The sequence below is a fragment of the Lycium ferocissimum genome, chromosome 12 (genome assembly GCF_029784015.1).
Source record: "Lycium ferocissimum isolate CSIRO_LF1 chromosome 12, AGI_CSIRO_Lferr_CH_V1, whole genome shotgun sequence".
In the NCBI taxonomy this organism is placed as follows: Eukaryota; Viridiplantae; Streptophyta; class Magnoliopsida; order Solanales; family Solanaceae; genus Lycium; species Lycium ferocissimum.
Window position 1 is genome coordinate 22264057 of NC_081353.1, and position 27974 is coordinate 22292030.

The following is a 27974-nucleotide window of genomic DNA, read 5'->3' on the forward strand; positions in this document are numbered from 1 at the left end:
CCCTCCTTTCGAGCAAAGATTTCTCAAAAATCTTTTAGTCTTGATAGAAAACTACAAAGAATCTAACTTTTTGATGTTCCGTAATGTGTATTTTTGAGTTGACGGGGACTACATGTATAGGCTAACATCTCCCCCTTTTTAGAACATATTTTTGTAATCTTACATCTTTGTAGCCTACTTCCATAGCATGGTTGGAGCCAATTCCACCTGCTGTAGGGTAAGGAATACTGGGAAACTTGGACTCCTCCTTTTGTACCATTGATTCGATAAATATATTCAGGTCCATGCTCATTGAGTAGAGATGGACAAGCTTTTAAGAAAAAATCTAAGTTCATTATCTTTTGTATTAGCTAGATCTATTATTAAGTTTTTAAGAAGGTCAAGTTCATATATAGTGAGAGTGTGAAAAACATTTAGTAGTATGAGTCTATAATTATCTATTGGGACCTATATAAAACCCCTTTTTTGATTCTGTAATATAAAAGTGGAGTTTTCGATATAATATAAAGTGAGTTTAATGTCTATATCCTTCTTCTATCATCTTTGTGCCCTATGACATAGTCCACCTAACTTTCCAACATAATTCTCCGATGAGTTCCATGGTGGTTTTTTAAACGAAGAAAATCCAATTCTTCTGCATGATAAATCCTGTCCCTTAGGTTATTCGATTGGAGTTTATCGATCTGAATGATGCTTGCTTCAAACGTATGGATTTGTAGTCTGCAAAGAGGTAATTAAGGTAAGGGTGTCAAGTGGCGGGGGCAAAGTGCCATTTAAACGTGTGCGCGGGCGGCCGAGCCGTAAGTTGGGGCCGGCTTGGAGAGGGAAAGGGTGTCGCCCGACCTACCGGATAGGGGCTACACCTCAGGCTAACTTGGCCGGGCCGGGTTATAGTTAGTAGGCCGGGCTTTTTTTTTTTTTTTTTTTACACAAATAGACATTTACATTTACTAATAATAATAAAATTAAACATTTACATCTAATGATAAAATTGCTAAATTAAAAAAAAGTTTAGTCGTCGTCAAATTCAAAAAGCTAGCCGTTGTAAAATTAAAAAACTAGTCGTTGCTAATTTTATTTGAACTCCTAAATTTATGAATAACTTCACTTTGGTCATATTTTCAAACTATAAATACCCCTCCATTCTTCTTCATTTTCACACAATTCTCTCTTTATCTAAATTTGTTATTCAACTAGTATACATTACTTCAGCTCCACCTTCTCCTCGAGTTCGAAAGATCAACTTCAAGTGCGGTGTGGATGCGTTTGAGCGAGTAAATGAGGAACATGTTAAATGTCAATATTGTGATGACATATATCTCCACAAGTCGGAGCGTCGGTATTAGCCTATTAGGGGGGTGGGGGTGGAGGGGAATACGTGTGTTGCATAGACACTTGTGAAAAGGTGAAAATCAATGATTTATTAAAGGTATATTTGTTGAGATAAGTACTATCACAATCTAATATATATATATACCGAAAATGTATCAAAGGTATATTTGTTAGAAAACAAGATTGTCTAGCTTTAAAATACAATTTTAAAGAAAACTAAAATCAAAGTTAAAAGATTCCAATTTATTGGGATCTGATGTTTTTAAAATCTTTATTATTAGTAATAAATGTAGTATTTATCTTTTTTTTTTTATTTGAGAGTGGTAGGCACAGCCGATAATGTGCGTGGGCAATCGCAAGAATCGGTGGCGGGGGTATGGGTGGCCATCGCTCCACTGTCCTTACCCCCCTAATAAAACCCACCTTTTCTTAATTCCTTAGTGCTGGTTGGGCCGGGGTCGGGCTGGCCCGGCCCGCTTGACACCCTTAAATTAAGGTCCTGCCCCCTCTCTTTTGTGGTAGTTATAAAATACACCCAGTTCCTATTGGTGAGATTAAGTTACAAAAAAAAAAAAAGAATTTCGTCCAACATCTTGTTAATAACACTAGATAATGGCATAGGAACATTGTCTAGATTTTTCCTGTTGGTTAACCGGTCTATATAATCTTACCCTTCTTTATAGCAAAATCAAAATCCTTAACATTTTCATATAAATATTATTTTTCGAATAATTTGTATCTTACCTACTAAAGTAATAAAGTAATTATACGTTAAACATGCACTATTATCCGGATTCGTTCGTTTATGAAAAAACAAAAAAAACAACAGAAGCTTCAAATGTAAATTAACTGCAAATAATAGCAAGGGGTGTAGGAGTAGAAAGGGTAAATCCACTTTCTATTCCAGAATGCTCTTTCTTTTATGGAAAAGGATGTAAATAAAACGACCTTTCGACTTTTTATTTTATTTTTTATTTTCATATTGAAAAAGAGACAAAAATTAGAGCTGTAACCTATAATGAAGGGCATGATCTTGCTTAGGAAAGTAATGAGACTATTTGCTAGGCTCACAATCCGCTGTTTTCAGATCCAGCTCCCCTCCAATAGGGGATCCGTCCGGTTGCTGCAGTGCTACCCTAAATAAGTTACACGTGTCCTTTTAATTGTTCAATGGACCAGATTCATTTCGCTAACCCAGATATTAACTATGGTTACATATATCTCTAACTTCCATCTTTCCTTCTCACCGCAAGTAAAACCTTTTCCTTAGCTATGCAATCTCTTTGAAAAGTAAAATAACAAGACGATGCAGACTGGTCACACAGTATCACTCCTTTTCTTAATCACTATTTTCACGGAAAAAGACAATACAGTTCATCCCAAATCTCTCTATAAGAGGAGAACAAATCTAAAAGATGCACTTGGGTTTAAAACATTTTTAAAATCTTAGTAAGGAGCAGTGTTTTAAAAGGCGGGCGTAAGACGGGCGTTTTACGTACGCGCTCAGGTGAAAGGCGTATAAGCACGGGCGTAAGCGTGGGGTTTAATTTTTAGTATTTTATAAAATGATATAATTATAATAAATACTTTTAAATAGGTGAAATAGCGTAAAAAAAAAAAATTGAAAAACTATAAATAAGTGATATATATATATATATATATATATATATATATATATATATATATATATATATATATATATATATATATATATATATATATATATATATATACACGCTACAAATAGACAAATAATCGCTGGCTAGATTCTTTTTTTTGAGATAGTAGAAATAGAAGATAAATAATTGGAAAAGAACATATATTGTGCATTCTAGTAGTAAAAAAAGGTCTTGACTTTTAAATTTAATGTTTCAATTCCTTTTTAAAACATTTTGAGTAATTACGTATGTTGACTTTTGAGAATTTGGGCATTATACTAAGGACTTATTTAATAAATTTCGTTTTGGTTTAAAGAAGTTTTACGAGAACTTCACGCCCAACAAAAAAAACTCGCCCAAACGCCCGGCGTACGCCCCGAATTGTTGGGCGTACGTCTTTTGACCCCCACCCTTCCTTTGGCCGCTTGCTTTCAAGGGTATTTTTGACGCCCCGCCGCTGTGGCTCGCCCCGAAAACGTTTTTTAAAACACTGGTAAGGAGAGTGTATTCAACTACTCTAAAGCTTAGTTTTGGCAGAAATGGAGATCCGACAGAGCTTTGTTGTCTTCTTCGGTACAAAAAATTCAACTTGGAGTTTCTTAGAACTATAAAAGCCAAATAGTGGACCCAGAGAAGGCATGAAAATTGAAAAGAAGAAAAAAATGGTTGATGCACTTAGATGCAGAATTTGGGGTTCTCATGAAATACGTAATTTTTTTCTTGGGTTTTCTTTTTCTCTTATTGTATTCATAATTATATTCTTCAATTGAGACTACTCACTCCGATTCAACATTTTTCCTCTAAGATTCTCCCTATTTGTTCCAATTATTTGATTTACACAAGTAAATATTGCATCTACCTGCTCTGTTTTCTGGATAAATATGGGAGCTTGGGATGTGTATCTTGGTAGCAGCTCAAGGTAAACGAAGAGAGGAGAGAGAATTATTGGTAACTATAGCTAATACTCTGTATTAGTTATTGAGTTAGCAAAATGAATCTGGTCCATTAAACAATTATAAGGACACGGGTAACTTATTTAGGGTAGCACTGCAGCAACTGGACGGATCCCCTACTGGAGGGGAACCGGATCCTCTGTTTTCGATTAAATTATAAATCACTTAACGAAAGTCTATTAGTTTTCCAATCCTTTCCAAAATTCCATAATCTCTTCTGAAACTAAACATGAATCTTTCGATTCATTTGGCGGGTCCATCACAAGCAAAATGAAAACAACTTTTTCTTTATCGGCCAGTAACAAATACAAACTAAGAGCAAATAAAATAGGTAAACCTAGATCCAAACGTCGGAGGAATCGGGAACGAAAACGGAAGCCATTCTCTAGCGGCCTCTTGGCTAAGAAAAAGTGCCCAAATATATTTCAAACACACTCACATACACAGTTACACAGAGACATCTAAAGTGACCATATTGATAATGTCACCACTGCTGCTATAATAACCATGTAATAGCAGCATTATTTAATTATGTATTACATAAGACAGATAGTGCCATGTGAAATGGCGATATATGGATTCTCATCCATTCTTTTCAACAATGGTAGTAGCAGTAGCAGTCTCCATGGGAGCAACTGCCATAATCAGCATCCTCTTTTTTCATGCACCAATGGTTACATTTCTTGTGGAAACACTTGCCATTCCAGCTCTTGCTATGCTTCCCACAGTGCTTTGCTTCTGTTATTTGCATCTCTACATGAAAAATTCTCAGGCAATCAAAATAAAGCATGCTATTAGGTAAGTTTTTCTAAGAAATTTTGGCCGTCAATATACATTTCCGAATTACGCCAGGGTATAAATGATTGAAAGGATTTAAATTATACATGCTGGCAGTGTAAAGAATTTTTATACTATCACTATATTTTTAAAATGCTATAGCAAGTCGTTATTGCTCTTTTTTCATACAATGTCGGCGCACAACTTAGGGTTTGCTTGGCATGAAGGAAAATGTTTTCCACGGAAAATATTTTTATGAAAAATAGTGATTTCTTCTTATTTTCTTGTATTTGATAAGGAATTAGAAAAATATTATCCCAAAAGCATTTGTATGTAATATACGCAAACAATATGGGGATGAGGTGGGGTGGGGTGGGGTGTAGGTGGTGTGGGTGTGATGGGCATGAGGGCCATGGAGGGTGGGGTGGGATGGGTTGGAGGTTGGGGAGGAGTCAATCAAGGTGGATTGTCATTTAGGAAACTTGTTTTGGAAGTTATTTTTTTCATTTCTAAGGAACTTGTTTTCCTAGAAAATATATTTTCCATAGATTGTAACAAATTCCATACCAAACACACCTAATTAAAATCATTAAAAAATCCAAGCTTAGAGATCATGTGAACGTAAAAATGCAACTTAATCTAACATATATATAGGTTTTGAATTTACGATACTTTACCCTATTGAACAACTCAACAACCCTTAATAACGAGAAAACAAAACAAATATTTAAGAATTTCTCACCAGAAGCAAACATGAGAAGAAAGCAAAAGAGTACAGCAGAGATAGCTATTATGTTAACTTTAGGTTGAGCCATTTCTTTAGATCTTTTTGAGATGCTTTGTGAAATCAAGTTTAAGATCTTTTTGAGATGCTTTGTGAAATCAAGTTTATCAGAGGGTCTATTTATAGTGATACAAAACAATTTTTTTTTACAGACACTTGTGTTTAAACTAACATTAAGCACACAAAGTAAAGAAAATGTCAGATAAACGTTTTGAACTGATCAAAGGTCCTTCTTCCACCACCACGAAAATAACAAGAACTTATAACTACTGAATAAAGAAAGTAACAAAATGTCCCTGGCACAACTTGTATTAATGTATTGTAACATGTTGAAAGACTTACAGGAAGAGTGATGATAGTCTTTTGTTTTCGCTTTTTCCCCTTCTCTCTCTAATTGAAATATTATACCCCCATCCCAATTTAAGTATCTTAGTTTGATTAGGCACAGAATTTAAGAAATAAAGATAGACTTTTGAATCTTGTGGTCCTAAATTAATGATGTGTATAATGTATTAAAATGTTCTTTGAATCTTGTGGTTCTATATTAAAGATGTGTATAATGTGCTAAAATTTATTTTGAATCTTGTGGTTATAAACTTGTCATATAGATGTTTGCATTTTCGACTTACTAAATATAGAAAGAGATACTCACTTTGAGATATGTTAAAGAGGAAAGTAAGACACTTAAATTGAGACGGATGGAGTAGCAGTTATTCTGCTTTTTTTTTTTTTTTTTTTTTTTTTTGCGGGAATGTAAGTTACTCCTACTGTTCAATGTTATGTGTGGCACTATCTTCTTTAAAATATGTTCAAAATAGAATTGCACATTGATTTCTACATTTAAAAATACTTTTTGGCCCTTACGTTTGAAAACACTTTAACTTTAAACTTTCATTTTACCTTTAATAACATGTTTTATAATCACATAAATGTAATGTATAAAAGTTTGTCTTTATCTCTTAAAACCTACTTACAGAGTTAACACTCTCATATAAAATGAAATGGACGGAGTATGTTTGCCAAAGAAGAGCATGTCAAGTTGAAATAAATTATTTAGGTTTTGTTACACTCAAGGGTGTATTGGTATGAAAGGAAAATATTTTTCATCAAAAATGATTTCTCCAAAAAATAAGTAGCTCTTACTTATTTTCTTGTATTTGGTAATTAGTAAGCTGATCTAAAAACATTATACCAAGAGCAATTATATACTATAGTTTAGGCAAATACTATGGGGTGCAATGTTTAGGATGGGGGTAGGGGTGTTGGCGGTGAAGGGGTGGGCATAGGGGTGAGGGTGTTGGCGGTGAAGGGGTGGACACGGGGGTAGGGTGGGGGAGTGGGTGGGCATGGGTCGAGGGTCGAGGCAGGGTGAATGGGTACTGGTGGGTGTGAGGGTGGGTATTGCGAGGTGAGGATGAGACAATCAGCATGGAATGTCATTTATGAAAATTATTTTCCCTCCTCTAGCTACCAAGAAAAATCATTTTTCTGAGTTAAAGAAAACATTTCCTAGAGAAAATATGACCAATCAAACATTAAAAAATTAAATCCATACCAAACACACCCTACGAGTAATGGTAATTGACCATTCGTGGCAATATATTGCTAGTTTATACTTTGTCAAAGAAAATCATGTCAAGTTGAGACGACTTATTTAGGTTTTGTTACGTCCTACACCTAATGGTAATTGATTATTTGTGGAAACCTACAACAAGTTTTTACACCTAGTCATCAATGACAACCATGCCATTTAACTAATCTTTTACACTATCCAATGTCTAGCAGTTGAATGCTATATCAACTCAACATGTAAAGCTGTAAGAGTGCATCACCTTCTTATTAGATAAAATTAAAAAGAAAAAAAAATGAAGCATAAATAGTAATGTGACATAAGACTACCAGTCGACATAACTGGTTGAAAAAGGAACTTGTATTGGAAAAATAAGAAAGCTCAAGTTGCTTCAAGACTGAATTTTTCAAAACTACAGTTAGGTGTTGGATGCAATCGAGGTTGGATACACTGGTGGAGGGAGGGGGAAAATTGTTATCAATACTTGAGAAAATGGATAAAAAAGGATGGTGAAAATGACATTCTCATGTTAAATTACTTAATATCTACTCTAAAGAAGCATGTAGCAATAGGAGTTCTATTAGAGTCGTATTTTTCTTAATTCTGACCAAGTTAAATCAGATCGATCATTTTTGTTTGAGACCTATTTCGAACCTTTTAATTAAGCTCGTTTAATTTTTTGGTTAAACAACGTTGCTTACAAGTTTGGAGTATCATGCATAAAAAGGTAAACAGATGTCACACGAAGAAACCAAAGAAAGAGAACCATTTGAAATTGTTTTTTCCAATTTTAGGGACTAAAATTAAGAGATATATCTTATTTTTTGGGAGAATCAATTTTTCAATTTTGGGGGCTAAAAGTAAGGGATAGTCTTTTTCTTTTAAATGGTTATAAATTGTAAAATACTAATATATGTTTGGTATTTAGTTAAAAATATCTATTAGTGGTATTTTTATGTATGTGAATGTAAATTTTCTTGTTTTTTAATGGGATACTTAACCATATATCTTTGCCCAAGCAAACAGTTTACAATAAGCATAGCCCAATAAATTTTTACATCTAGAATAGCCAACATATGTTTAAAAATCTATATACACTATTATTGCACATTCGTATACACTATATTACATTACATACACATTATATATACATGCTATAAACAATGTATATATTATGTATAACCATGTATAAATAACGTATCTGTCACATCCCGACGAGGAGCATGACGGGCCCCGACCTATAGGCCGGATACCACATGGAGTAACAGTTATCACGATTATCATATAACTGTTATTCGATATAATATGACTCTACCATGACTGAAAGGACAGCTACACGCAAAAAGGGCCCAAATATAGAAATATGCAGTGATCCAGCATTTATATGTGTGTGTGTGTGTGTGTGTATATATATATATATATACACACACACACATAAGCGAGCTCACAAGGCCGCAACAATATTATAAGTGTCATAAAGCCGTCAAGGCTATCAGGAGAATATCAAAACCAAATCAAGGACGACAAGTCCAGACATAATATCTACATACCCGACTATGTCTATGAGCCTCTAAGAGTGTGCATGCAAACACGTAAAGGTCGGGACAGGGCCCCAACGTACCCATAGCATATAAACATATATCATAATAACATAAGTATACCAAAAAATAGCAAGCCCGGAGTAATGGTACTTGCTGACGCCGCTGAAACTGGAAGTCTTACTATGGTGGAGCTCCTCCGCTACGCCTGTCAGGACCTACAGCACGAAATGTAGCTAGTGTCCCGTGCAATGGGACATCAGTACGGATAAAAGTACTGAGTATGTAAGGCAGGAATCAATAACGTAAGTTAGACTGAAATATAAAGAGGGTAGAAGTAACCTGCACCATCTGAGAACGTACAATATGCAATGCATGAGTTTAAAAATCTTATGCAAGTATATACATCTAGTAGTATCATCATCGTGGCATCATCATATCATCATCATCCTGCGTCCGGGGTATCATCATAACATGCCCAATCCGGTGGTGTGCACATCTACGTGCCTTCCCGACGGACTATAGCGCGGGCGCGGTATAGTAAAATAGTGCAATACATATATATATAATGCATGAGGAGTAAATGAACAGTCATCGGTCCTTTCGGAGTGACGTAAGGTCGGTAAGCTCTGAATGAATTATGGGGTTCGTATCAAATCCAAAGAAGTAACTTAAGGATGATAAACATGATATTATTTCAGGAATCATTGAAGAAGTACATCAAACTAATTGGGAAACAAGTAAGTAATCCAATAAAGAACATCTATAAGAAGTGATATATGATTGGAATGAATTGTTATGGAATGCTCTTGTTCATGTTCTAGTTGGATTCGTGCCAAAGAAAAAGGGAAACGAACACCTTACATACCTTAAATCACCGATCCGCTACTTGAAGGAATTCCTTATTCCATCACCCTTACTAATGGCAATATATGACCTTAGTTAAGCCTTAATTGATCATGTATACCAACGCATATATATAATGTATCTTTGAGACTACTTGGGCTTAAAGGAATTCAGGCAGTATTTTCTTTACATCTTCCACTTCCACAAATCTTCCAAACAACTCCCAACCGCCAATAATAATGTCAACAATAACATAATCAAGAGATTACATTCAAACTAGACTCAATTCTACCCAAACTTCCTTTCGAATTCCATCCATAGCCAACAACTATCACACCATACTTTATGATCTTTCTTTCATAACTATTTTCACATTTGGGACTTGCTAAGCCTCTTTATCAACTCAACAAAAGAAATAAAGTGAAAACCATACCCTATATCTTGAAGAACTTCACTTCACACAATTCACTCTAAAACTTATCCACCACAACTTCAACTAGAAGTAAGAACAAGCCCCTTCCATAGACTTGTTAAAGATTTCTAAGCTTGATCTTTACTTGAAATAGTTTAAGATGTTTATTGGGAATTTTGGAGGGTTGAGAGAACTTGAAAGGTCTAGAAAAATCTGATTTTGGAGGAAAAATATGACTCAAGTCGTGGCCCATTCTATTTATAATAATTAAATAATTTTGCACCACCTCACATCTACAGGAAGCTCGACGGTACTGTCATTGTTTGACGGTCCGTAGACTTGCAACCGTCGAGTGACGGCAGCCTCTGATTCTCAGAAGGCAGCTCGATGGTGAAGAACAACGGTATGTCGATTAATCCACTGTTCGTCGACCATCTTGTCTAGTTGCATTGCCCAGTGCCTTCTTCTGTCGTCGATTCACTTAGCCTCTAGTCCTTTTAATACTTTTCATATGTTACCCAAGAACTTAGACCTTTGTATACATGAAATAACATCTCTAACAATAGTTTTAATCCCTTGACAAGAGTTCGTCATGGGTTGTACCTCCCGTAAACTGAAAAAAAAAAACACCGTTATTTTACGAGTATATAATACAAAGTACGAGACATGCTAGCTTTTCGGAAGGTGAGATGCAACATTCCCCCCCTAAGAACATTCGTCCTCGAATGTTTTTAGAGAACGTGAGTTATCCTTGTTTATGCACATTTTTATGGAAATTTCGGCATAGTTTCCTCTATAAATTGGGTACCACCAACACTTGCATACATTAAACCCAATCTACATGCAATACAGGATACAGTACTTGACAACACAGAATTATACAATAACATAATAACATTTCCCATCACATTGCCTCTCGGAAGGTTCAAATATGACTTTGACCTTGCACACTATTTGTTGATAAGGCGGAACCCTGTAAGGTTCCTTCTGGAACAGCATTATCTACAATATAGAGTAAGAGTTACATTTAGATCTTAGCCTACTTGTTTCAGGTAACGTCATTGAGGGAGATGAAAGAATGTTTAATTATGAGTACCTTTAACCGGGAATAAGTGACGATATTTCGATTTCATTTCCGCCTCAGCTTCCCATGTCATCTCTTCCTTATTTCCACAGAACCTTTACCGAAGCCATATATTTGGCTCTAAGTCTGCGGACCTATCTGTCGAGGATGGCAATTAGTTCTTCTTCGTAGGATAGATTCTCCGTGACTTGTATATTATTAACAGGTACGATTCTAGAGGGGTCTCCGATACATTTCCTCAACATGGATACATGGAAGACTGGATGGACTATTTGTAGTTCTAATGGCAGCTCCAGTTCATAAGCTACCTAGCCTACTCGTTAGAAGATCTTATAAGATCCGATGTATCAGGGACTGAGTTTCCCTTTCTTACCAAACCTCATTACGCCCTTCAGAGGTGATATTTTCAGAAACACCCAATCACCTGCCTGAAATTCCACTTCTCATCATCGTACATCTGCATAAGATTTCTGGCGACTTTGAGTTGTGTGTAACCGTTCCTGAATAAGCTTTACCTTTTCAATAGCCTGTTGAACAAGATCTATCCCAAACAAACTTGCTTCTTCGACTTCAAACCAACCGGCGCAGAGATCTGCACTTCTTACCATACAGAGCCTCATACGGAGCCATTTTATGCTGGTGTGATACCTATTATTATAGGCTAACTCTATAAGAGGCAAATGATCATCCCAACTTCCTTTGAAATCCAGTACACAGGCCCGTAACATATCTTCCAAAGTTTGAATAGTCGGCTCAGCTGGTTCGTCTGTCTGCAGATGAAAGGCTGTGCTAAGATTTACTTGAGTACCAAGACTTTTCTGAAAAGATTTCTAGAAATTTACCGTAAACTGAGCGCTTCTGTCGGAAATAATAGACATAGGGACACCATGAAGGCGCACAATCTCTTTAATGTACGACTAGGCATAATCTTCAGCAGTATAAGTAGTTTTTACTGCTAAGAAATGGGCTGATTTGATTAGCTTATCAACGATCACCCAAATAGAATCAAGCTTACGATAAGAACGGGGAAATCCCATAATGAAATCCATATTGATCACTTCCCATTTCCAAGCCGGAATCTTCATTTCCTGTAATAGACCGCTAGATTTCTGGTGTTCAATCTTCACCTGTTGGCAAGTAGGACATTGAGCTATAAAGCTCGCAATATCTTTCTTCATATCGTTCCACCAATAGAAACCCTTAAGGTCGTGATACATCTTTGTATACCTAGGATGAATGGAATACTAGGAATAATGGAATTCTGACATAATTTTGTCCCCAAGTCTAGTTACATTTGGAACACACAAACGACCTCGATGTTTAAGAACCCCATCTGAATCGAGTTCAAAGGTTGAAACCCGGTTCTATTGAACTTCCTCTTTGATATTGACTAGGACTGGATCCTTGTATTGCCAAGCCTTTACTTTTGAGAAAAGTGTCGATTGAGATATATTCTATAGGGCAACACCAGTATCTTCTGAATGTAATAAACAAACTCATAGATTTGCTAAGCGATAAAGTTCTCTAGTCATTTCCAGCTTTTCAGCTGGCACATACAATAGACTACCCATAGACTTGCTACTTAGTGCATCAGCGACAACATTGACTTTACCAGGATGATATAAGATATCGGTATCATAATCTTTCAATAATTCTAGCTATCTTCGTTGCCTCAAGTTCAATTCTTTCTGCTTGAATATATATTGAAGACTTTTATGATCTGTATAAATATCAACATGAACTCCAGATAAGTAATGCCGCTATATCTTCAGAGCGTAAATTACTGCCACCAACTCATGATCATGGGTTGGATAGTTTTACTCATGTTTCTGCAACTGCCTGGAGGCATAAGCGATCGCTTTGCCATTTTGCATTAATACATATCCAAACCTTGTGCGTGAGGTGTCATAATAAACAATGTAACCCTCAGTGCCTTCTGGAAGGGTAAGAACAAGAGCGGATGTCAACTTGTCTTTCAGTTCCTGAAAACTCTGCTCACAAGCTTCTGACCATTGAAACTTGGTTGCTTTCTGAGTTAATTTTGTCAGTGGAGCTACTATAGAAGAGAATCCTTCTACAAATCTCCGATAATATCCCGCAAGGCCCAAGAAACTTCAAACTTCAGAGCCTATTGTTGGCTTGGGCCAATTCTTAAATTTCTTCGATCTTATGATTATCAACCTTAATACCCTCGTCAGACACAATATGGCCTAGAAAAGCTACTGCAGTTAGCCAAAATTCACATTTGGAGAACTTTGCGTACAACCTTCGATCTCGTAATGTTTACAACACTTTTCGAAGGTGATCGGCATGTTCTGCTTTAGAACGAGAATATACTAGGATATCGTCAATGAATACAATAACAAAGACATCTAAGAAGGGCCGAAATATAGTATTCGTTAGCGCCATGAATGCCGCTGGAGCATTTGTCAATTCGAAGGACATAACTAACAATTCAAAATGCCCATATCTCGTTCGGAAAACTGTCCTGGGAATATCTTCCCTTTTTACATGTAGCTAGTGATACCCTAACCTCAAGTCAATCTTCGAGAAACATTTGGCACCCTGCAGCTGATCAAGCAAATCATCATTTCTAGGCAATGGATATTTATTCTTGACAGTCACCTTATTTAGTTGTCGGTAGTCAATACACATTCTTAGTGAGCCATCCTTCTTGAGCACAAATAATACCGGCGCTCCTCACGGAGAAGTGTTGGGCCTATTAAAACCCTTGTCTAGCAAGTCCTATAATTTTTACCTTTAATTCCCCCAATTCAGCAGGGGACATACGATACAGAGGAATAGAGAAGGTCTGAGTGCCCAGATACATATCAATCTCAAATTCGATTTCCCTTTCAGGAGGAAGACCTAGTAATTCATCGGGGAATACATCCTGAAATTCATTAACTACTGAAACGGATTGTAAAGCTGGTGGTTTGGCTTTAGTACTCCTAACTCGAACCAAATAATAAATATAGCCTTTAGAAATCATCTTCCACGTGGCCTTAAGATAGGAATAAACCTACCCTTTGGTGCCGGAGTATTACCCTTGCATTTAAAAACTGGTTTGCTTAGAAACTGAAATTTCATAGTTTTGGACCAACATTCAACATCGGCATAGCAAGAAGCTAGCCAATCCATACTCATAATAGCATCGAAGTCCACCATTTCTAATTTTACTAAATCAACAAGAGTTTTGCGGCCACATATGGTAACCACACACTTACGATAAACTCATCTTGCAATAACAGGCTCCATGGACGGGGGTAGAATCTAAGAAAGGCTTAGATAATGATTCTGGCTTAATACCAAACTTATCAACAACATATGGAGTAATATAAGATAGCGTGGAGCCCGGATCAATCAATGAATAAAAATCGTAAGAACATATGGATAAAATACCTGTCACAACATCTGGGGACGACTCAAGAATCTGTCCCCGCGAGTGTGTATAAATACGGTTCGACCGTTGCACCGAACTAGATATCGACCTCTCGCCCTACCTCTACCTACCGGGGCGAAGAAGAACCGTGTCCGGGAGGGCGAGCCAGAAGATGAAGAGCATGCGACCGAACACGTCAACCGAGCCACCACTTTATCGTGAGCCGGACAGTCCTGTATAACATGACTAGGCTTCCCACAAGAGTAGCACACCACCATACCCTGACAGTACTGGCCAGAGTGGCCTGTACCGCACTGGTCACAACGGGGCAATGGAGGCCTTGCCTGACTGGACTCTCTCATATAGGAAGGATCTGGCGCCCTTGATCTCTGGCCTAGCCCAGGATAAATTGATCGGTCATAACACCGCCTATGAAAATGAGAAGGTGCACTAACTACTAAAGGAGCTGGTCGTCTAGAAGAATGAGGCCTATAACCTCCCTGATAATCACCTGAATAACCTGCGGACCTTGCCTGCTTATGAGGACCCCTATCTGGGTCTTACTCGGCCCGTTGTTGACGTTCAAGATCCTTCAGACTCTAAGTGTATGCCTGAATACGAGCAATATCCATGTCGTCCTGAAGTGAGGTCGTCATACAATCCTTAATCAGGTGGGGCCCAAGCCCAGTCACAAAATGATGTACTCTATCTTCCATTTCAGCCACAATTGCCGGAGCATATCTGGCCAAAGAGTTAAACTTCAAACTATATTCCCGAACACTCATATTATTCTGGCGAAGCGATAGAAACTCATCAACCCTGGCCCTACGAATCTCGGCGGGCAAATAATGAGCTAAAAAGGCCTTGGTGAACTCGGACCATACTGCTGGAGGTGCATTCTGCCCTCTCGACTGTCGCCAGGATTCATACCATACTGTTGCCACATCCCACAACCTATAAGAAGCTAACTCTACTGATTCTGTATCAGAGGCATGCATTACCCTCAAAGCGCGGCCCATTCGATCTACAAAGTCCTGGGGATCGTCCTTCGGGTTTGACCCCATGAAGACCGGGGGATCCAGATTTAGAAAATCACGAATGTGGGAACTGACAGCCCTGTCCGGAAGGCCAGCCTGCCGTTGAGTCTAAGCGGCTACCAATTTGGTCAATAATTGGACTGCATCTCGCAAGTGCGATCTAGAACGATGACGGAGAGGAAGTATACTGAGGAGGCGGGAGGGACGGAGCCTATCATGCTGCTCTCCTGCAACTGGGGAAATAGAGGTAGCATGCGAGGGAGTGGCGTTCTGAGCCTCGCTATGTCCTAACTCAGCCGAGGGATACTCAGCTTGGGCCTTCCCCGGCCAGCAGCCCTCAGTGTTTTTCTTCTTTCTCAGGGGCATCGCTGAAAATTAAACTGGGTAAAAATTAGATAATTGCATTCTTAACTTGGCTCTACGCACGATTTAGATCATGAAGAAAAGTGTTTTCTTAAATGCCTTGTAGCCTCCTGGCTATAGATATGGTGCACGACATATCGATAACGAGGACTCTACTGGACACGGCTCATAGACTTCCCCAGGACTGGCCTGCTCTGATACCAAGTTTGTCATACCCCGACGAGGAGTATGACGGGCACCAACCAATAGGCCGGATACCACCTGGCGTAACAGTTGCCACGATTATCATATAACCATTATTCGATATAATATGACTCTAACATGACTGAAAAGACACCTGCATGCAGAAAGGGACCAAATATAGAAATATGCATTGATCCAACATTTATATATATATATATATATATATATACACACACACACACACACACATAAGCGAGCCGACAAGGCCGCAACAATATCATAAGTGTCATAAAGCCGGCAAGGCTATCAGGAGAATATCAAAACCCAAATAAAGGCCGACAAGGCCAGACATAATATCTAAATACCCCACTATGTCTATGAGCCTCTAAGAGTGTGCATGTAAAAGCGTAAAGGTCGGGACAGGGCCCCGACGTACTCATAGCATATAAACATATATCATAATAACATAAGTATACCAAAAGATAGCAAGCTCGGAGTAATGGTACTTGCTGACGCCGCTGAAACTGGAAGTCCTACTGTGGTGGAGGTCCTCCGCTACGCCTGTCAGGACCTGCAGCACTAAATTCAGCGTCTCGTGCAATGAGAATTCAATACAGATAAAAGTACTGAGTATGTAAGGCAGGAATCAATAACATAAGTAAGACTGAAATACAAAGAGGATAGAAGTAACCTGAGCCATCTGAGAACGTACAATATACAATACATGAGTTTAAAAATCTTATGCAAGTATATACATATAGTAGTATCATCATCGTGTCATCATCATCCCGCATCCGGGGTATCATCATAACATGTCCCCGCGTGGGCGTGCACATCTACGTCCCGCTTCGGTGTGTACTATAATGCGGCGACTATAAGCGCGGCGCGGTATAGTAAAATGGTGCAATACGTATATATATATATATATATATATATATATATATATATATATATAATGCATGAGGAGTCAATGAATTGGCCTTTCGGAGTGACGTAAGGTCAACAACCTCCGAATGAATTATGAAATTCGTATCGAACTTAAAGAAATAACTCAATGATGATAAACATGGTAATATTTCAAGAGTCATTGAAGAAGTACATCATACTAATGGGGAAACAAGTAAGTAATCCAATAAGGAACATCTATAAGAAGTGATATATGATTGGAGTGAATTGTTATAGAACGCTCGTGTTCATGTTCTAGTTGGATTCGTGCCAAAGAAAGAGGAAAACGAACACCTTACATACCTTAAATCACCGATCCGCTACTTAAAGGAATTCCTTATTCCGAATCCCGCTCGTCCCTTGCCCCTACATGGCGATATATGACCTTAGTTAGGCCTTAATTGATCATGTATACCAACGCATATATATAATGTATCTTTGAGACTACTTGGGGTTAAAGGAATTCGGGCAGTATTTCCTTTACATCTTCTACTTCCACCAATCCCAAACAACTCCCAAGTGCCAATAATAATGTCAACAATAACATAATCAAGAGATTACATTCAAACTAGACTCAATTCTACCCAAACTTCTTTTCGAATTCCATCCATAGCCAACAACAATCACACCATACTTTATGATCTTTCTTTCACAACTATTTACACATTTGGGACTTGCTAAGCCTTTTTATCAACTCAACATAAGAAATAAAGTGAGAACCATACCTTATATCTTGAAGAACTTCACTTCACACAATTCACTCTAAAACTTATCCACCACAACTTCAACTAGAAGTAAGAACAAGCTCCCTCCATAGACTCGTTAAAGATTTCTAAGCTTGATCTTTACTTGAAATAGTTTAAGATGTTTATGGAGAATTTTGGAGGGTTGAGAGAACTTGAAAGGTCTAGAAAAATCTAATTTTGGAGGAAGAATATGACTCCAAGTCGTGGCCCATTCTATTTATAATAATTAAATAATTTTCCACCGCCTCACAACGATGGGAAGCTCGACGGTACCATCGTTGTTCGACGATCTAGTCCTTTTTAATACTTGTTACCCATGAACTTAGACCAACCGTCGCACCCCTTAACGTGTGACGATTTGCATTCAAAACGATTCTCGAAGCATGAGGGCAAAATCGTGAAGAAACGACGGAAACCACCCTTTTTTTTATTCGTCGATCAATGCCAGCAAGGAAAATTCAAGCCAAGGATGTTCGACCATCATGCAACTGATATTGTCCTCGAGTTGCACAAGTAAAAGCCAATCAAAAAACATTGCCTTCTTCCATCGACGATTCACTTAGCCTCTAGTCCTTTTTAATACTTTTCATATGTTACCCATGAACTTAGACCTTTGTATACTTGAAATAACATCTCTAACAATAGTTTTCCTAAATTTATAAAGAGTGTTTTTAATACGCCAAAAAAATAGGATAGAGTATCTTGATCAATGGACTCTGAAATAACATCTCTAACAATAGTTTTAATATCTTGACAAGAGTTCGTCGTGGCTTGTAACTCACGGAAACTAAAAAAAAAAAAAAAAAAAAAAAAACAGCGTTATTTTACTGAGTATATAATACAAGGTACGAGACATGCTAGCTTTTCGGAAGGCGAGATGTAACAGTATCTATGTTGTATAGCAGTGTATTGTCGTTATAAACACTGTTATGCAGTGTAGATACACTTGTTGTACAAATTTACATTACACAACCGCCATCCATCTACTATTACATAAAAAAAATCAAATGAACATGAAACGAGAGAAAAAATGAAATTAGAAATGAAGAGAAAAGGACAACATTCTGAAGGTTTTATTCGAACTTTATTTTCTTATTAATTTAGACACCCTTTTTTCCAGTTCTCCTTAGGATCTACAATTTACAATATGCATTATCACATAAAATGTGAGTCACTTGGGCCATTACAATAATTGTTGATTTGCTTTCAAGAAAAATAAATCACGGTAGAAAGAGTAGGGGTAGAGGAAAAAAGATATTAGATAATCATAGATGTGCTTCAAAATCATATACGATAAATTTAGTCGAGTTTTTTCTTGCTGAATGAAATACAAAACACCATTGGAGACCTTGAAAAAAAAATTAAAGAAATTCAAATGGGTCTCTTTGATTTCGATGACATTAGCACAAAATAATATTTGAGGTTTGATCCTAATATTATTTGAAGCTTGTGGTTGAAAATTTAACACTTTTGAAGGAGATTTGGTAGAGAAGAAATGAGAGAACGAAGAAGAATAGGAGGAAAGAGGCGAGGTATGTGAGAGAGAATAGAGATGGCTAGAACGAGAAAAATAGGTCTAGATCAGGGTTTGTCAAAATACAAATTGAGCCAAATCTGGTAAAAATAAAGGAGTTGGGCCAATTTTTACAAACTAGATGGCGGAACGTCCCATTACCATAATTATCTCTTTCAATCCAATGGCCAGTAGTTTGATCTGTATCTTCTTAAAAGTCATTTGCACAAATGACCCTATTTTGGGGTGGTCTTTATTTTGTCCCTTTCAAATTTGTGGTTTTTAATTTTTGTCTTTTAGCATTTTTTTCATGGTATAAGTTTAGATCTCGCTTGGCATAAGTATAGATTTTATTCGATATATATATCACAATATCCTACAAGCCCGACACAACAAAAATTTCAACACTCAATAAAATCTAAAAAATACTACACAACTCATTCCGTATGACTTAATTCCTACATAACTTATGTTAAGCGAGACAAAAGTTCAGTTTCTAAAGCTAAAATTGCTATAGAACTTATATCGAGCTTTTCATTAAATGAGCAGAAGAGACAAAACTTAAAGACCACAAATATGAGAGGCCAAAAATTAAAGACTTCAAGTAAACCCAGTTGCCATAGTAAATTTGAAAGCCCAAATATCGACCCAAATTATGTACTTCTTGATCTGCTTCTCACATTAATCCTTCCACAAACAATGTTTCTTAGAGCCAAACTCCAACAACATAAATTTTCCCGCTTTTTCACAACAAACCAAACTGTCAATAATCAACAACAATGTTTTCCCATTACTCAACAAGTATTATTCCTCTTAAAAAAATGCATTACAATCAAACAAGTCCAACAAATCCATACCCAAATGTTAATTCACTCTATAGACAAAGTCAATTATTTACTCTCAAAAATAATAGACTTAAAAAATTTAGACTATGCTACTATTCTTTTTTCACATATTAATAACCCTAATGAGTATGCATTTAATATAATGATAAGAGGGTTAACTACAACATGGCAAAAATTTGATCTTTCTTTAGAACTTTATTACAAAATGAAGTCATTAAGTTTAAAAACTGATAATTTTACATACCCTTTTGTGTTTATGTGTTGTGGCAATCTTTTAGCTATGAAACTTGGTAGATTAGCTCATTGTGAGGTGTTGAAAAACGGTTTGTTTGTGGATTTTCATATAGGTCATTCTTTGATTACTATGTATTCGCGTTTCGGGAAGATGGGGTTCGCGAAGAAAGTGTTTGATGAAATGTCACAAAGAGATTTGGTTTCGTGGAACTCAATGATTTCAGGGTATGCTCAAAGTGGTTGCTCGAGAGAGGCGGTGGCGTTGTTTATGGAAATGAGGGATGAGGGGTTTGAACCTGATGAGAGGACACTTGTGAGTGTTCTTGGAGCATGTGGGGATTCGGGAGATGTGAATTTGGGAAAGTGTGTGGAGGAGGAGTATGTTGTGGGGAAGAGAATGGAGTTGAATTCTTTTATGGGTTCAGCTTTGATTAACATGTATGGAAAATGTGGAGATTTGGTTTCTGCTAGAAGGATCTTTGATGGCATGAGGAAGAAAGACGCGATCACTTGGAATGCGATGATTTCAGGGTAAACACTTATTTTCAACTTTTTAATATACTTGGCTATTTACATTGAATATATATATTTTTTTTGGGGTTAAGTTCTTGACAATTTGCGTTACATGGTCATGTTTTTGTTTAATTGAGATCATCATTTTACTATTTGGTTCACAACGGAAAAAGAAGCTCTATATAGGCGATACCAATAAAGTTGAAAATATGTTTTGTCATGTTAGTACATTTACGTTAGGTCTTAAGATTTCTAGGAGTTTTAACTCTATCTGAGATTTTTATGTCCATAGAAATATAGAGAACGTCCAGTTCGTTTTTTAATTTATATTTCGTATAATTTTGTCTTGAGATGAATTTAAGTGGAGAAATGTAATAAGTGAGGATCTATTGTGAACCATGAAGCCTCAAGTTCAAATCTCAACGGAGGCAAAAACTCAAGGTTATTTCTTCCCATCTACCCAAGACTTGGTGGACAAAGTGATCGGTATGTGTGATGTACCGGAGGGAGATAGCAGGAACCCCGTGGAATACTTAAAAAAAAAATAGGTACCCTATGGAATCAATCGAGGTGCGCGGAAGCTGGCCCGAACGCCACTATTATGAAAAAAAAAAATGCGGCTTCATATAACCAACTGCAACTTATTTGAGACTGAGGCATAGTTGTCCCTGTTGTTTGTATCATTTTTCTATTTGAACAAGGGGTACCCCAAATCTAAATGTGGCTTGCAATACTCCTTTCAACAAAATCTATGCTAGTTTCTTGCGGTTACCAATTCTATTGGTTGATCATTATAGTTTTTTCAAATAAATGTGCATTTAGACAACCAAAAGAATCGCTTTGTTTTGTATGGTTTATGTCCTATCTTGTTAAGGTTTTTCTGTTTTACTAGTACAGCTATTTATTAGTCTCTTCCATGGTCTAAATAATATTTATACAGGTATGCACAAAATGGGTTGTCCGATGAAACAATCTCTTTGTTCAATGCCATGAAGGAGGCAGGAGTTAACCCAAATAATATCACGCTGGTAAGTGTTCTCTCTGCATGTGCTTCAATTGGAGCCCTGGATGTTGGAAAATGCATCGATGACTATGCATCAAGAAGAGGTATAAAGTATGATATATATGTAGCTACGGCCTTAATTGATATGTATGCAAAATCCGGCAATCTGGATGATGCATATCAAATTTTTGAAAGCATGCCTAGAAAAAATGAAGTCTCCTGGAATGCAATGATTTCTGCTCTTGCCTTTCATGGAAGAGCACAAGAAGCATTATCCCTATTTGAGCGTATGTCACTCGAGAGTAGTGATGCCCACCCAGATGATGTCACTTTTGTTGGAGTACTCTCAGCATGTGTACATGCAGGGTTGGTTGATGAAGGCAAGCGCAACTTTGATATAATGAGTTCATCATTTGGTTTGGTTCCGAAAGTTGAGCATTACTCTTGCATGGTTGACCTTTTGTCTCGAGCTGGTCGTGTATACGAGGCATGGGAGTTTATTGAGAAGATGCCTCAAAAACCAGATGAAATTTTACTTGGTGCATTGCTTGGTGCATGTCAAAAGCTCAAAAATATTGATGTTGGGGAACGAGTGATGCAACTACTCCTTGAGATGGAACCGTCGAATTCGGGTAATTATATAATATCATCAAAGATATACGCAAATCTACGAAGGTGGGATGATTCTGCAAGGATGAGACAATTAATGAGACAGAAAGGTGTGACTAAAATTCCAGGCTGTAGCTGGATTGAGATGGATTCTCAACTTGTTGAATTTCGTGCTGGCGATTCGTCACATCCAATTGCGGATGGGATTCAACAGGCACTAGACTTGTTGTACGAGGAGATGGCGGTAGAAGGTTATGTTCCAAATGCAAATATTGTGTAGAAAGGTAAGGATGAAGATATTTATATCTTACTATGCTTATCAGGTGGAACTGAACTTATTTATAAAGAGGGAAAAATACGAGAAAAGGTAGCATTTGAACCGAGGAAAATCTTCCTCTTAAAAGTTTAGTTTGAGATTTCGACAACACGTTTAATGAGAAAGAAGGCGAAGTTGAGAATCTCGCTATCCGTTCTTATTAGTAGTCGCATTATTGCAATATAATTTTTTGTGCTCCGATTTCTGTTATTATCCGTTATTTCCTATGCTTTGATTATCCCGTGTTCTCCGCTCCGATTTCTCTTTATTATCTCGTTATTTCCCGTGTTGTGATTATCCTGTGTTATCTGTGCTGCTTGCATTATTTCTTCCATATCGCTTTGAATCTCTTTTCCGAATCTCTTAACCTTATCTTACTTCTTTTTATGCTTTTATTGAGCCGAGGGTCTTTCGGAAACAGCCGTCCTACCTTGGTAGGAGTAAGGTCTGCGTACACTCTCTCCTCCCTGCAGGCCACGATGTGGGATTTCACTGGGTTGTTGTTGTTGTTGTTGTTGTTGTTGTTGTTGTTTAATGAGAAAGACGCTCGGCGTTTAGATTTTACCTCTTAAATGTGTTGCTCTGGCTGCTACTTTTCACATGAAAATGAAGTCGGTCTGTATAGCAATTGTTAGTTGGGTTTCGTTCAGTAACAATAAAACTAGTCATTTTTCTCCACTTTCTGGGATGGCTAGGTGTATAGTAATGAACTTTGAACATTTTGCAAACTGTTATTGAAATCCTGTAATTTATGGTAAGTTATTGAAATCTTAATTTAAATGTTGCTGCAACAGATAAACTGGCTTGATGAAAAAGAGTTCCTTTTCTATTTTTGTAGCAATTCTGCCTTAAAATAAATTTGGTTTGCTTGTTTTCAATTTCGATTCTCAAGGCTTGGGTCACTTGTGTTAGATCTCTTGACATGGCGAAAAAGCTTATATATTCTTTCAAGTGATATGAAATCTTAATTTCACTAATTTAAGATATTTTACAATTTGCCTACAGTATGTAATTTTGCAGCATGGATTGTTGGATAGGCCACTCGATACCTTTATGATCATCCCGAACTGAATGCATGGTCAGTTTGTTGGATTCAGTATGACTTGCCAGGTTCATGTATTGGTCTAATACATATATGTTGATTACCTCAAGTACATGTTACCAAGTTGTCAGTGACTCTTAACACACTAATATTTCTCATTGACCTGTGGGTGTAGGATCCTTTTGTGCACCAAATGAGAAGCTATATATAGAAGAACCAGAAATGGTAACTGGACAAAGCAATTTCATTAAATGATGAAGCTTGAAGCAATTCAATCTCAGCCATGCCGAGTGCATATTAAGATTCCTTTCTCAAATCCTGCAACCAAAGTGAACATCATCCAGAAAGTGGGCTCTATTTTGCTGGACAACGTAGAAATTTGCTGCTCCTTGACTGGTTGCTTGATGTTCTTTTGTTGTAACTTCCTCTTTTTGTTGATGTTCTTTTGTTGTACCTAAAGAGTGAAAGTTTAGCATTTGATGAAAATATGTATACTATTATAGAAACACTGAAAGATCCTTTCTGAAAAGAACATGGCCAACGGCAGTCGAGGGTATTGTATTTCTGGGACATTTCCATTTTGATTTAATACTGATTATTATCTTTTGGTACATATACAAATAAGAAGAAAATTGAGTAGCCAGAGACGGTCTGTTTGGCCAAGGCATTGTTTGAGGCATCTGCAGTAGAACATTTCACAGTTGTTAATTTCCATCTGAAGCTCTGTAAGAATATGATGCTTGAAATTTTTCTGATTTTGAAGGAGAATGGTTTTCTGCTTTTGTCTTTGAAGTTGTTATATTACTTCCAAAACATGATGCTGAGATTTATTGCTTGTTGCTATGGTTTCTCTCATTCAAACTCTGAAGCAACTCCTGCAGAGAAAACCATGTCTTATAAGGGGTAAACTAAGAGAGTTGATGGAATCTCTTCTTGATTTTGGTAACTAATTTCAAAACATTCTTGAGGATTCTTGCAATAAAAGTAATGGCCATGGGGAAATCAAAGATTTAGAGAGAGATTTGAGCTGAATTCAGTGAAGCAGAACATACATTTGAACTAAAGATGTACGAACTTTTTACTGAGATGAAAGGTTGTAGGCTACTGAAAAGTTTGATCAAAGCATACTGAATAAAACAGACTGCTTTTGACCTATAAACTCTTCAAGACTGCAGAACATAGAACACAGAAGCATCTATATGCACTCATATTGAGGAGGATAACAGTATATGAAATACACAACCATAACAAGCCATCCACTCATTTATTTTTAGCTCGCAAGAAAATTACAAAGATAAATTACAATAATTAGCATCATGTCATGTCCCTCATAGAACAAGTTAAAAACAATCTCCCCTTCTAAGCTTCCCACTGCTTGAGAGTCATCAGACGACACGTCAACACCATTTTCTCTTAACTAGCATGATTAGATTTCTTGAACTTCAACCCCTACAAGGAAAGGAACTCATCATAATTTTTGAAGCAGATCAATGATGTCCAAAGTAATACAGGACATCATAATATATTCGGTGGGTTGGGAGAACTTCTTTGACTATTTTCTGTATATTTTAAATGATCATCAGAACTTAAATGGTAAATATGTCACGAGTAAATGTAAAAGAAGAAGCGGAGACATAAAATAAAGTCAGAGAAAATGTTTAAACTGATTAGTTAGCAATGATCTGAGACAGTATGAGCCTTACCGACAATTATGGATGTGGACACTAAGGATCTCGTTTCCCATTCACTCTTGATCATCTTGAATTTCTTTCACAGATTTTGCAGCGGAAAGGCTGCAATCGTGCAATTCTAGTGACTCCAAGGTACAAATTTCCCCGATATCTTTAGGAATTTCCTCCAGGTATAAGCATTTTTTGAGAACTAGGCATTGCAGATTTGGGAAGTTGACACTGCTAAGGTCCAAGTGCTCCAGATTTTCCGATTGATTAGGAGGAACTTAAGTTGATTGAAGTTCTCCTCATCATTTAATCTCCAAACTCCGCCACAGAATCCATATTTTTTAATTTCAAGCACTTTGAGGTTTGGCAACATCGTAATGTTTGCCATGTGTTCCCATGGTAAGAAAGTCCTTTTCAAAGTCAACCTCCTCAGAGATGTAGGCAAAACATACTTGCAGGGGACTGGGGGTTGGTTTATTCCGTGGCAGAGGACGTTCAATATTTCAAGTTTATCTAAACAGTAAATATTTTTAGGCAATGGGAAATCTCCTCTCTCTCGTATTCTCTCCAATTTCCATGAATTTTCAGCCTCTTGAGATTTGGAATTGCAGAAAAGAGTTCACTTGTAGAGCCGGACAAGCATCGACAGGAAATTTCCTCCAAATGTTGTAGCTTGAAACCAGACTGTACCTTACTTGAATCAGGAAAGAAAAAAAGTTACTGACGTGAAGATGCTTTAAATGTTTCATCTCCCAGATAGCTGCAGTTATAGTTGGAGATTTATCACCTCGGTAACCAAAAATCACGGTCTGCAGATTATAAAGTTCCAACACTAACCAGTGAAGATCATCGTAACAGTTGAATTCAAGGTATCTGAGATGTACTAATTTTGTTATGTCAAGTGGAAAATCTTGAAACGTAAAATCAAGGATTGCCAACACTCTTAGCAGTTTGAAGCTAGTCCACAGAAGAAGCGCTAATCCACCAAAGAAGTGCACAGTTTGGGTGAGATGATCACCGGATGATGACTACCAGAAATCAGCCTTATACATGCTTGTATGGAAACTATAGTGATGAACACGGGGCTTCTTTGCCGAAGGATTAGTGGCTTCATGAATTCTAGCAACCAGCAGGAACTTTTCTTTCTCAGCTTCTCTTAAAATTAGGTCACGAACCAGATCATGGACACCACATGTTCTTGCCTAGTTATTAAATCTCCTCTTCTTAACCATTATCAGATTCCTACTAACAAGATCCTCTAAACAATCTCTTCTCACTAATTCTTCCGATAGAAAACCCTCAGAAACCCATAAGTTGATCAATCTCTTTATGTTGACATCACTATCTTCTGGAAAAACTCCCATAAAGAGGAAACATGGTTTAATATGATTAGGTAAGTAATTGTAGCTCATAGCAAGCACTCTGAGACATTTGTCTGATTCATTAGTAACAACTTTGCTTACACTTTTGGCAACTTCTTTCCAATTATCTCGTGTCCTTTCAATTTTAGAAAGAGGCCCCGCAACCACTAGAAGAGCTAATGGTAGTCCTTGGCATTTTTGTGCTACTTGCTTCCTGATATCCTCTAGTTTAGGAGGACAAACATGTTTTTCCCCAAACACATTCTCAGTAAGTAACTTCCAACTTTCATCTTCATTCAAGAGACTCATGTTAAGAGGAGGGCACTCAGGATCAGCATGTATAGCCACATCTTTGAGCCGACTAGTCAAAATAATTCGACTCCCATTGTTATCATCTGGAAAAGTTCTTGACATGAGATCCCACACGTCGTTACACCAAATATCATCCAATCACAATAAGATACCTCTGACACTTCAACTTCTTGTATATCATATCCATCAACTCATCATTAGTCTCTTCTTTGATTTCATTTGAAATACAAGAAAGAACACCCAACAATAAATCTCTAATCCAATATTCTTGAGATACTGTTACCCAAACACGAGCATCAAAGCGATTCATGATTTCAGGATCGACGTTTGCTAGTTTAGCTAGAGTCGTTTTCCCTATCCCCCCCATTCCCAATATGGGAATAATTTCTCGAGTAGACGGTGGCCCTGTTAGCCTTCTCACGATTTTCATCAAGTCGTCTTCAAGACCCACAACAACTGTTTCTAGATTTAGATTTGCAACACTACTAGATGATGAGTGCCCAGCTAGTTGCAGATTCTCACTCTCTGGATCAACATAACTATAGACTTTATTTGAAATCCCATCACCTCTCTCTTGAGGGCATCAATCTTTTCTACAAGTGGAGGCAAGGTTTCGCATAATGCCTTGCTTGCCATCGTTTGATCCAGTTGATTAATAATTTTGTATATCTTTAGTTCAATCACATCCTCTGCTTCATTGACTATAGTGGTGATCTCTCTCTCTCCAACTCTTCAACCTTTCCACAATATTGTTGCCTTTTCAGCTTGCTAGTGTTCTCAAGAAAGTTTTGGAAATATTGAAGACTATCAAGGAGAAAGTCCACCATTTTTCTTGTTTCATCAATTATCCAATGTGGCCTTCGCTGCCCGAGTTGCTTCAAAGTTCGTACAACAGAAATCACAGCAACATAAGCCATTTTCTCTCACCAGCTGCAGG

At 37.2% G+C, this 27974-nt stretch overlaps 1 protein-coding gene and 1 long non-coding RNA gene across 6 annotated transcripts; both read left to right on the forward strand.

The window, feature by feature from the left end:
- Positions 1 to 2552: 2552 nt before the first annotated feature.
- LOC132040145 (uncharacterized) lies at positions 2553 to 3982 on the forward strand. Its single transcript, XR_009410575.1, has 2 exons — positions 2553 to 2791; positions 3494 to 3982. It is a non-coding gene; the product is annotated as an uncharacterized LOC132040145 (long non-coding RNA).
- Positions 3983 to 19684: 15702 nt separating this feature from the next.
- LOC132039946 (pentatricopeptide repeat-containing protein At2g34400) lies at positions 19685 to 24328 on the forward strand. Of its 5 annotated transcripts, none has more exons than XR_009410533.1 (4): positions 19685 to 20733; positions 21656 to 22611; positions 23649 to 23759; positions 23861 to 24328. XR_009410533.1 is itself a non-coding variant. In XM_059430507.1 (3 exons), the coding sequence occupies exons 1-2, from the start codon at positions 19700 to 19702 to the stop codon at positions 22605 to 22607; spliced, it is 1986 nt and encodes a 661-aa protein (XP_059286490.1). In that variant the 5' UTR covers positions 19685 to 19699; the 3' UTR covers positions 22608 to 22611; positions 23649 to 24328. The 5 variants fall into 5 exon arrangements, 2 of the variants coding, with proteins under 2 accessions (XP_059286490.1, XP_059286491.1); XR_009410532.1 differs by having other exon boundaries at positions 23649 to 23753; XR_009410534.1 differs by having other exon boundaries at positions 23649 to 23721.
- Positions 24329 to 27974: the final 3646 nt, after the last annotated feature.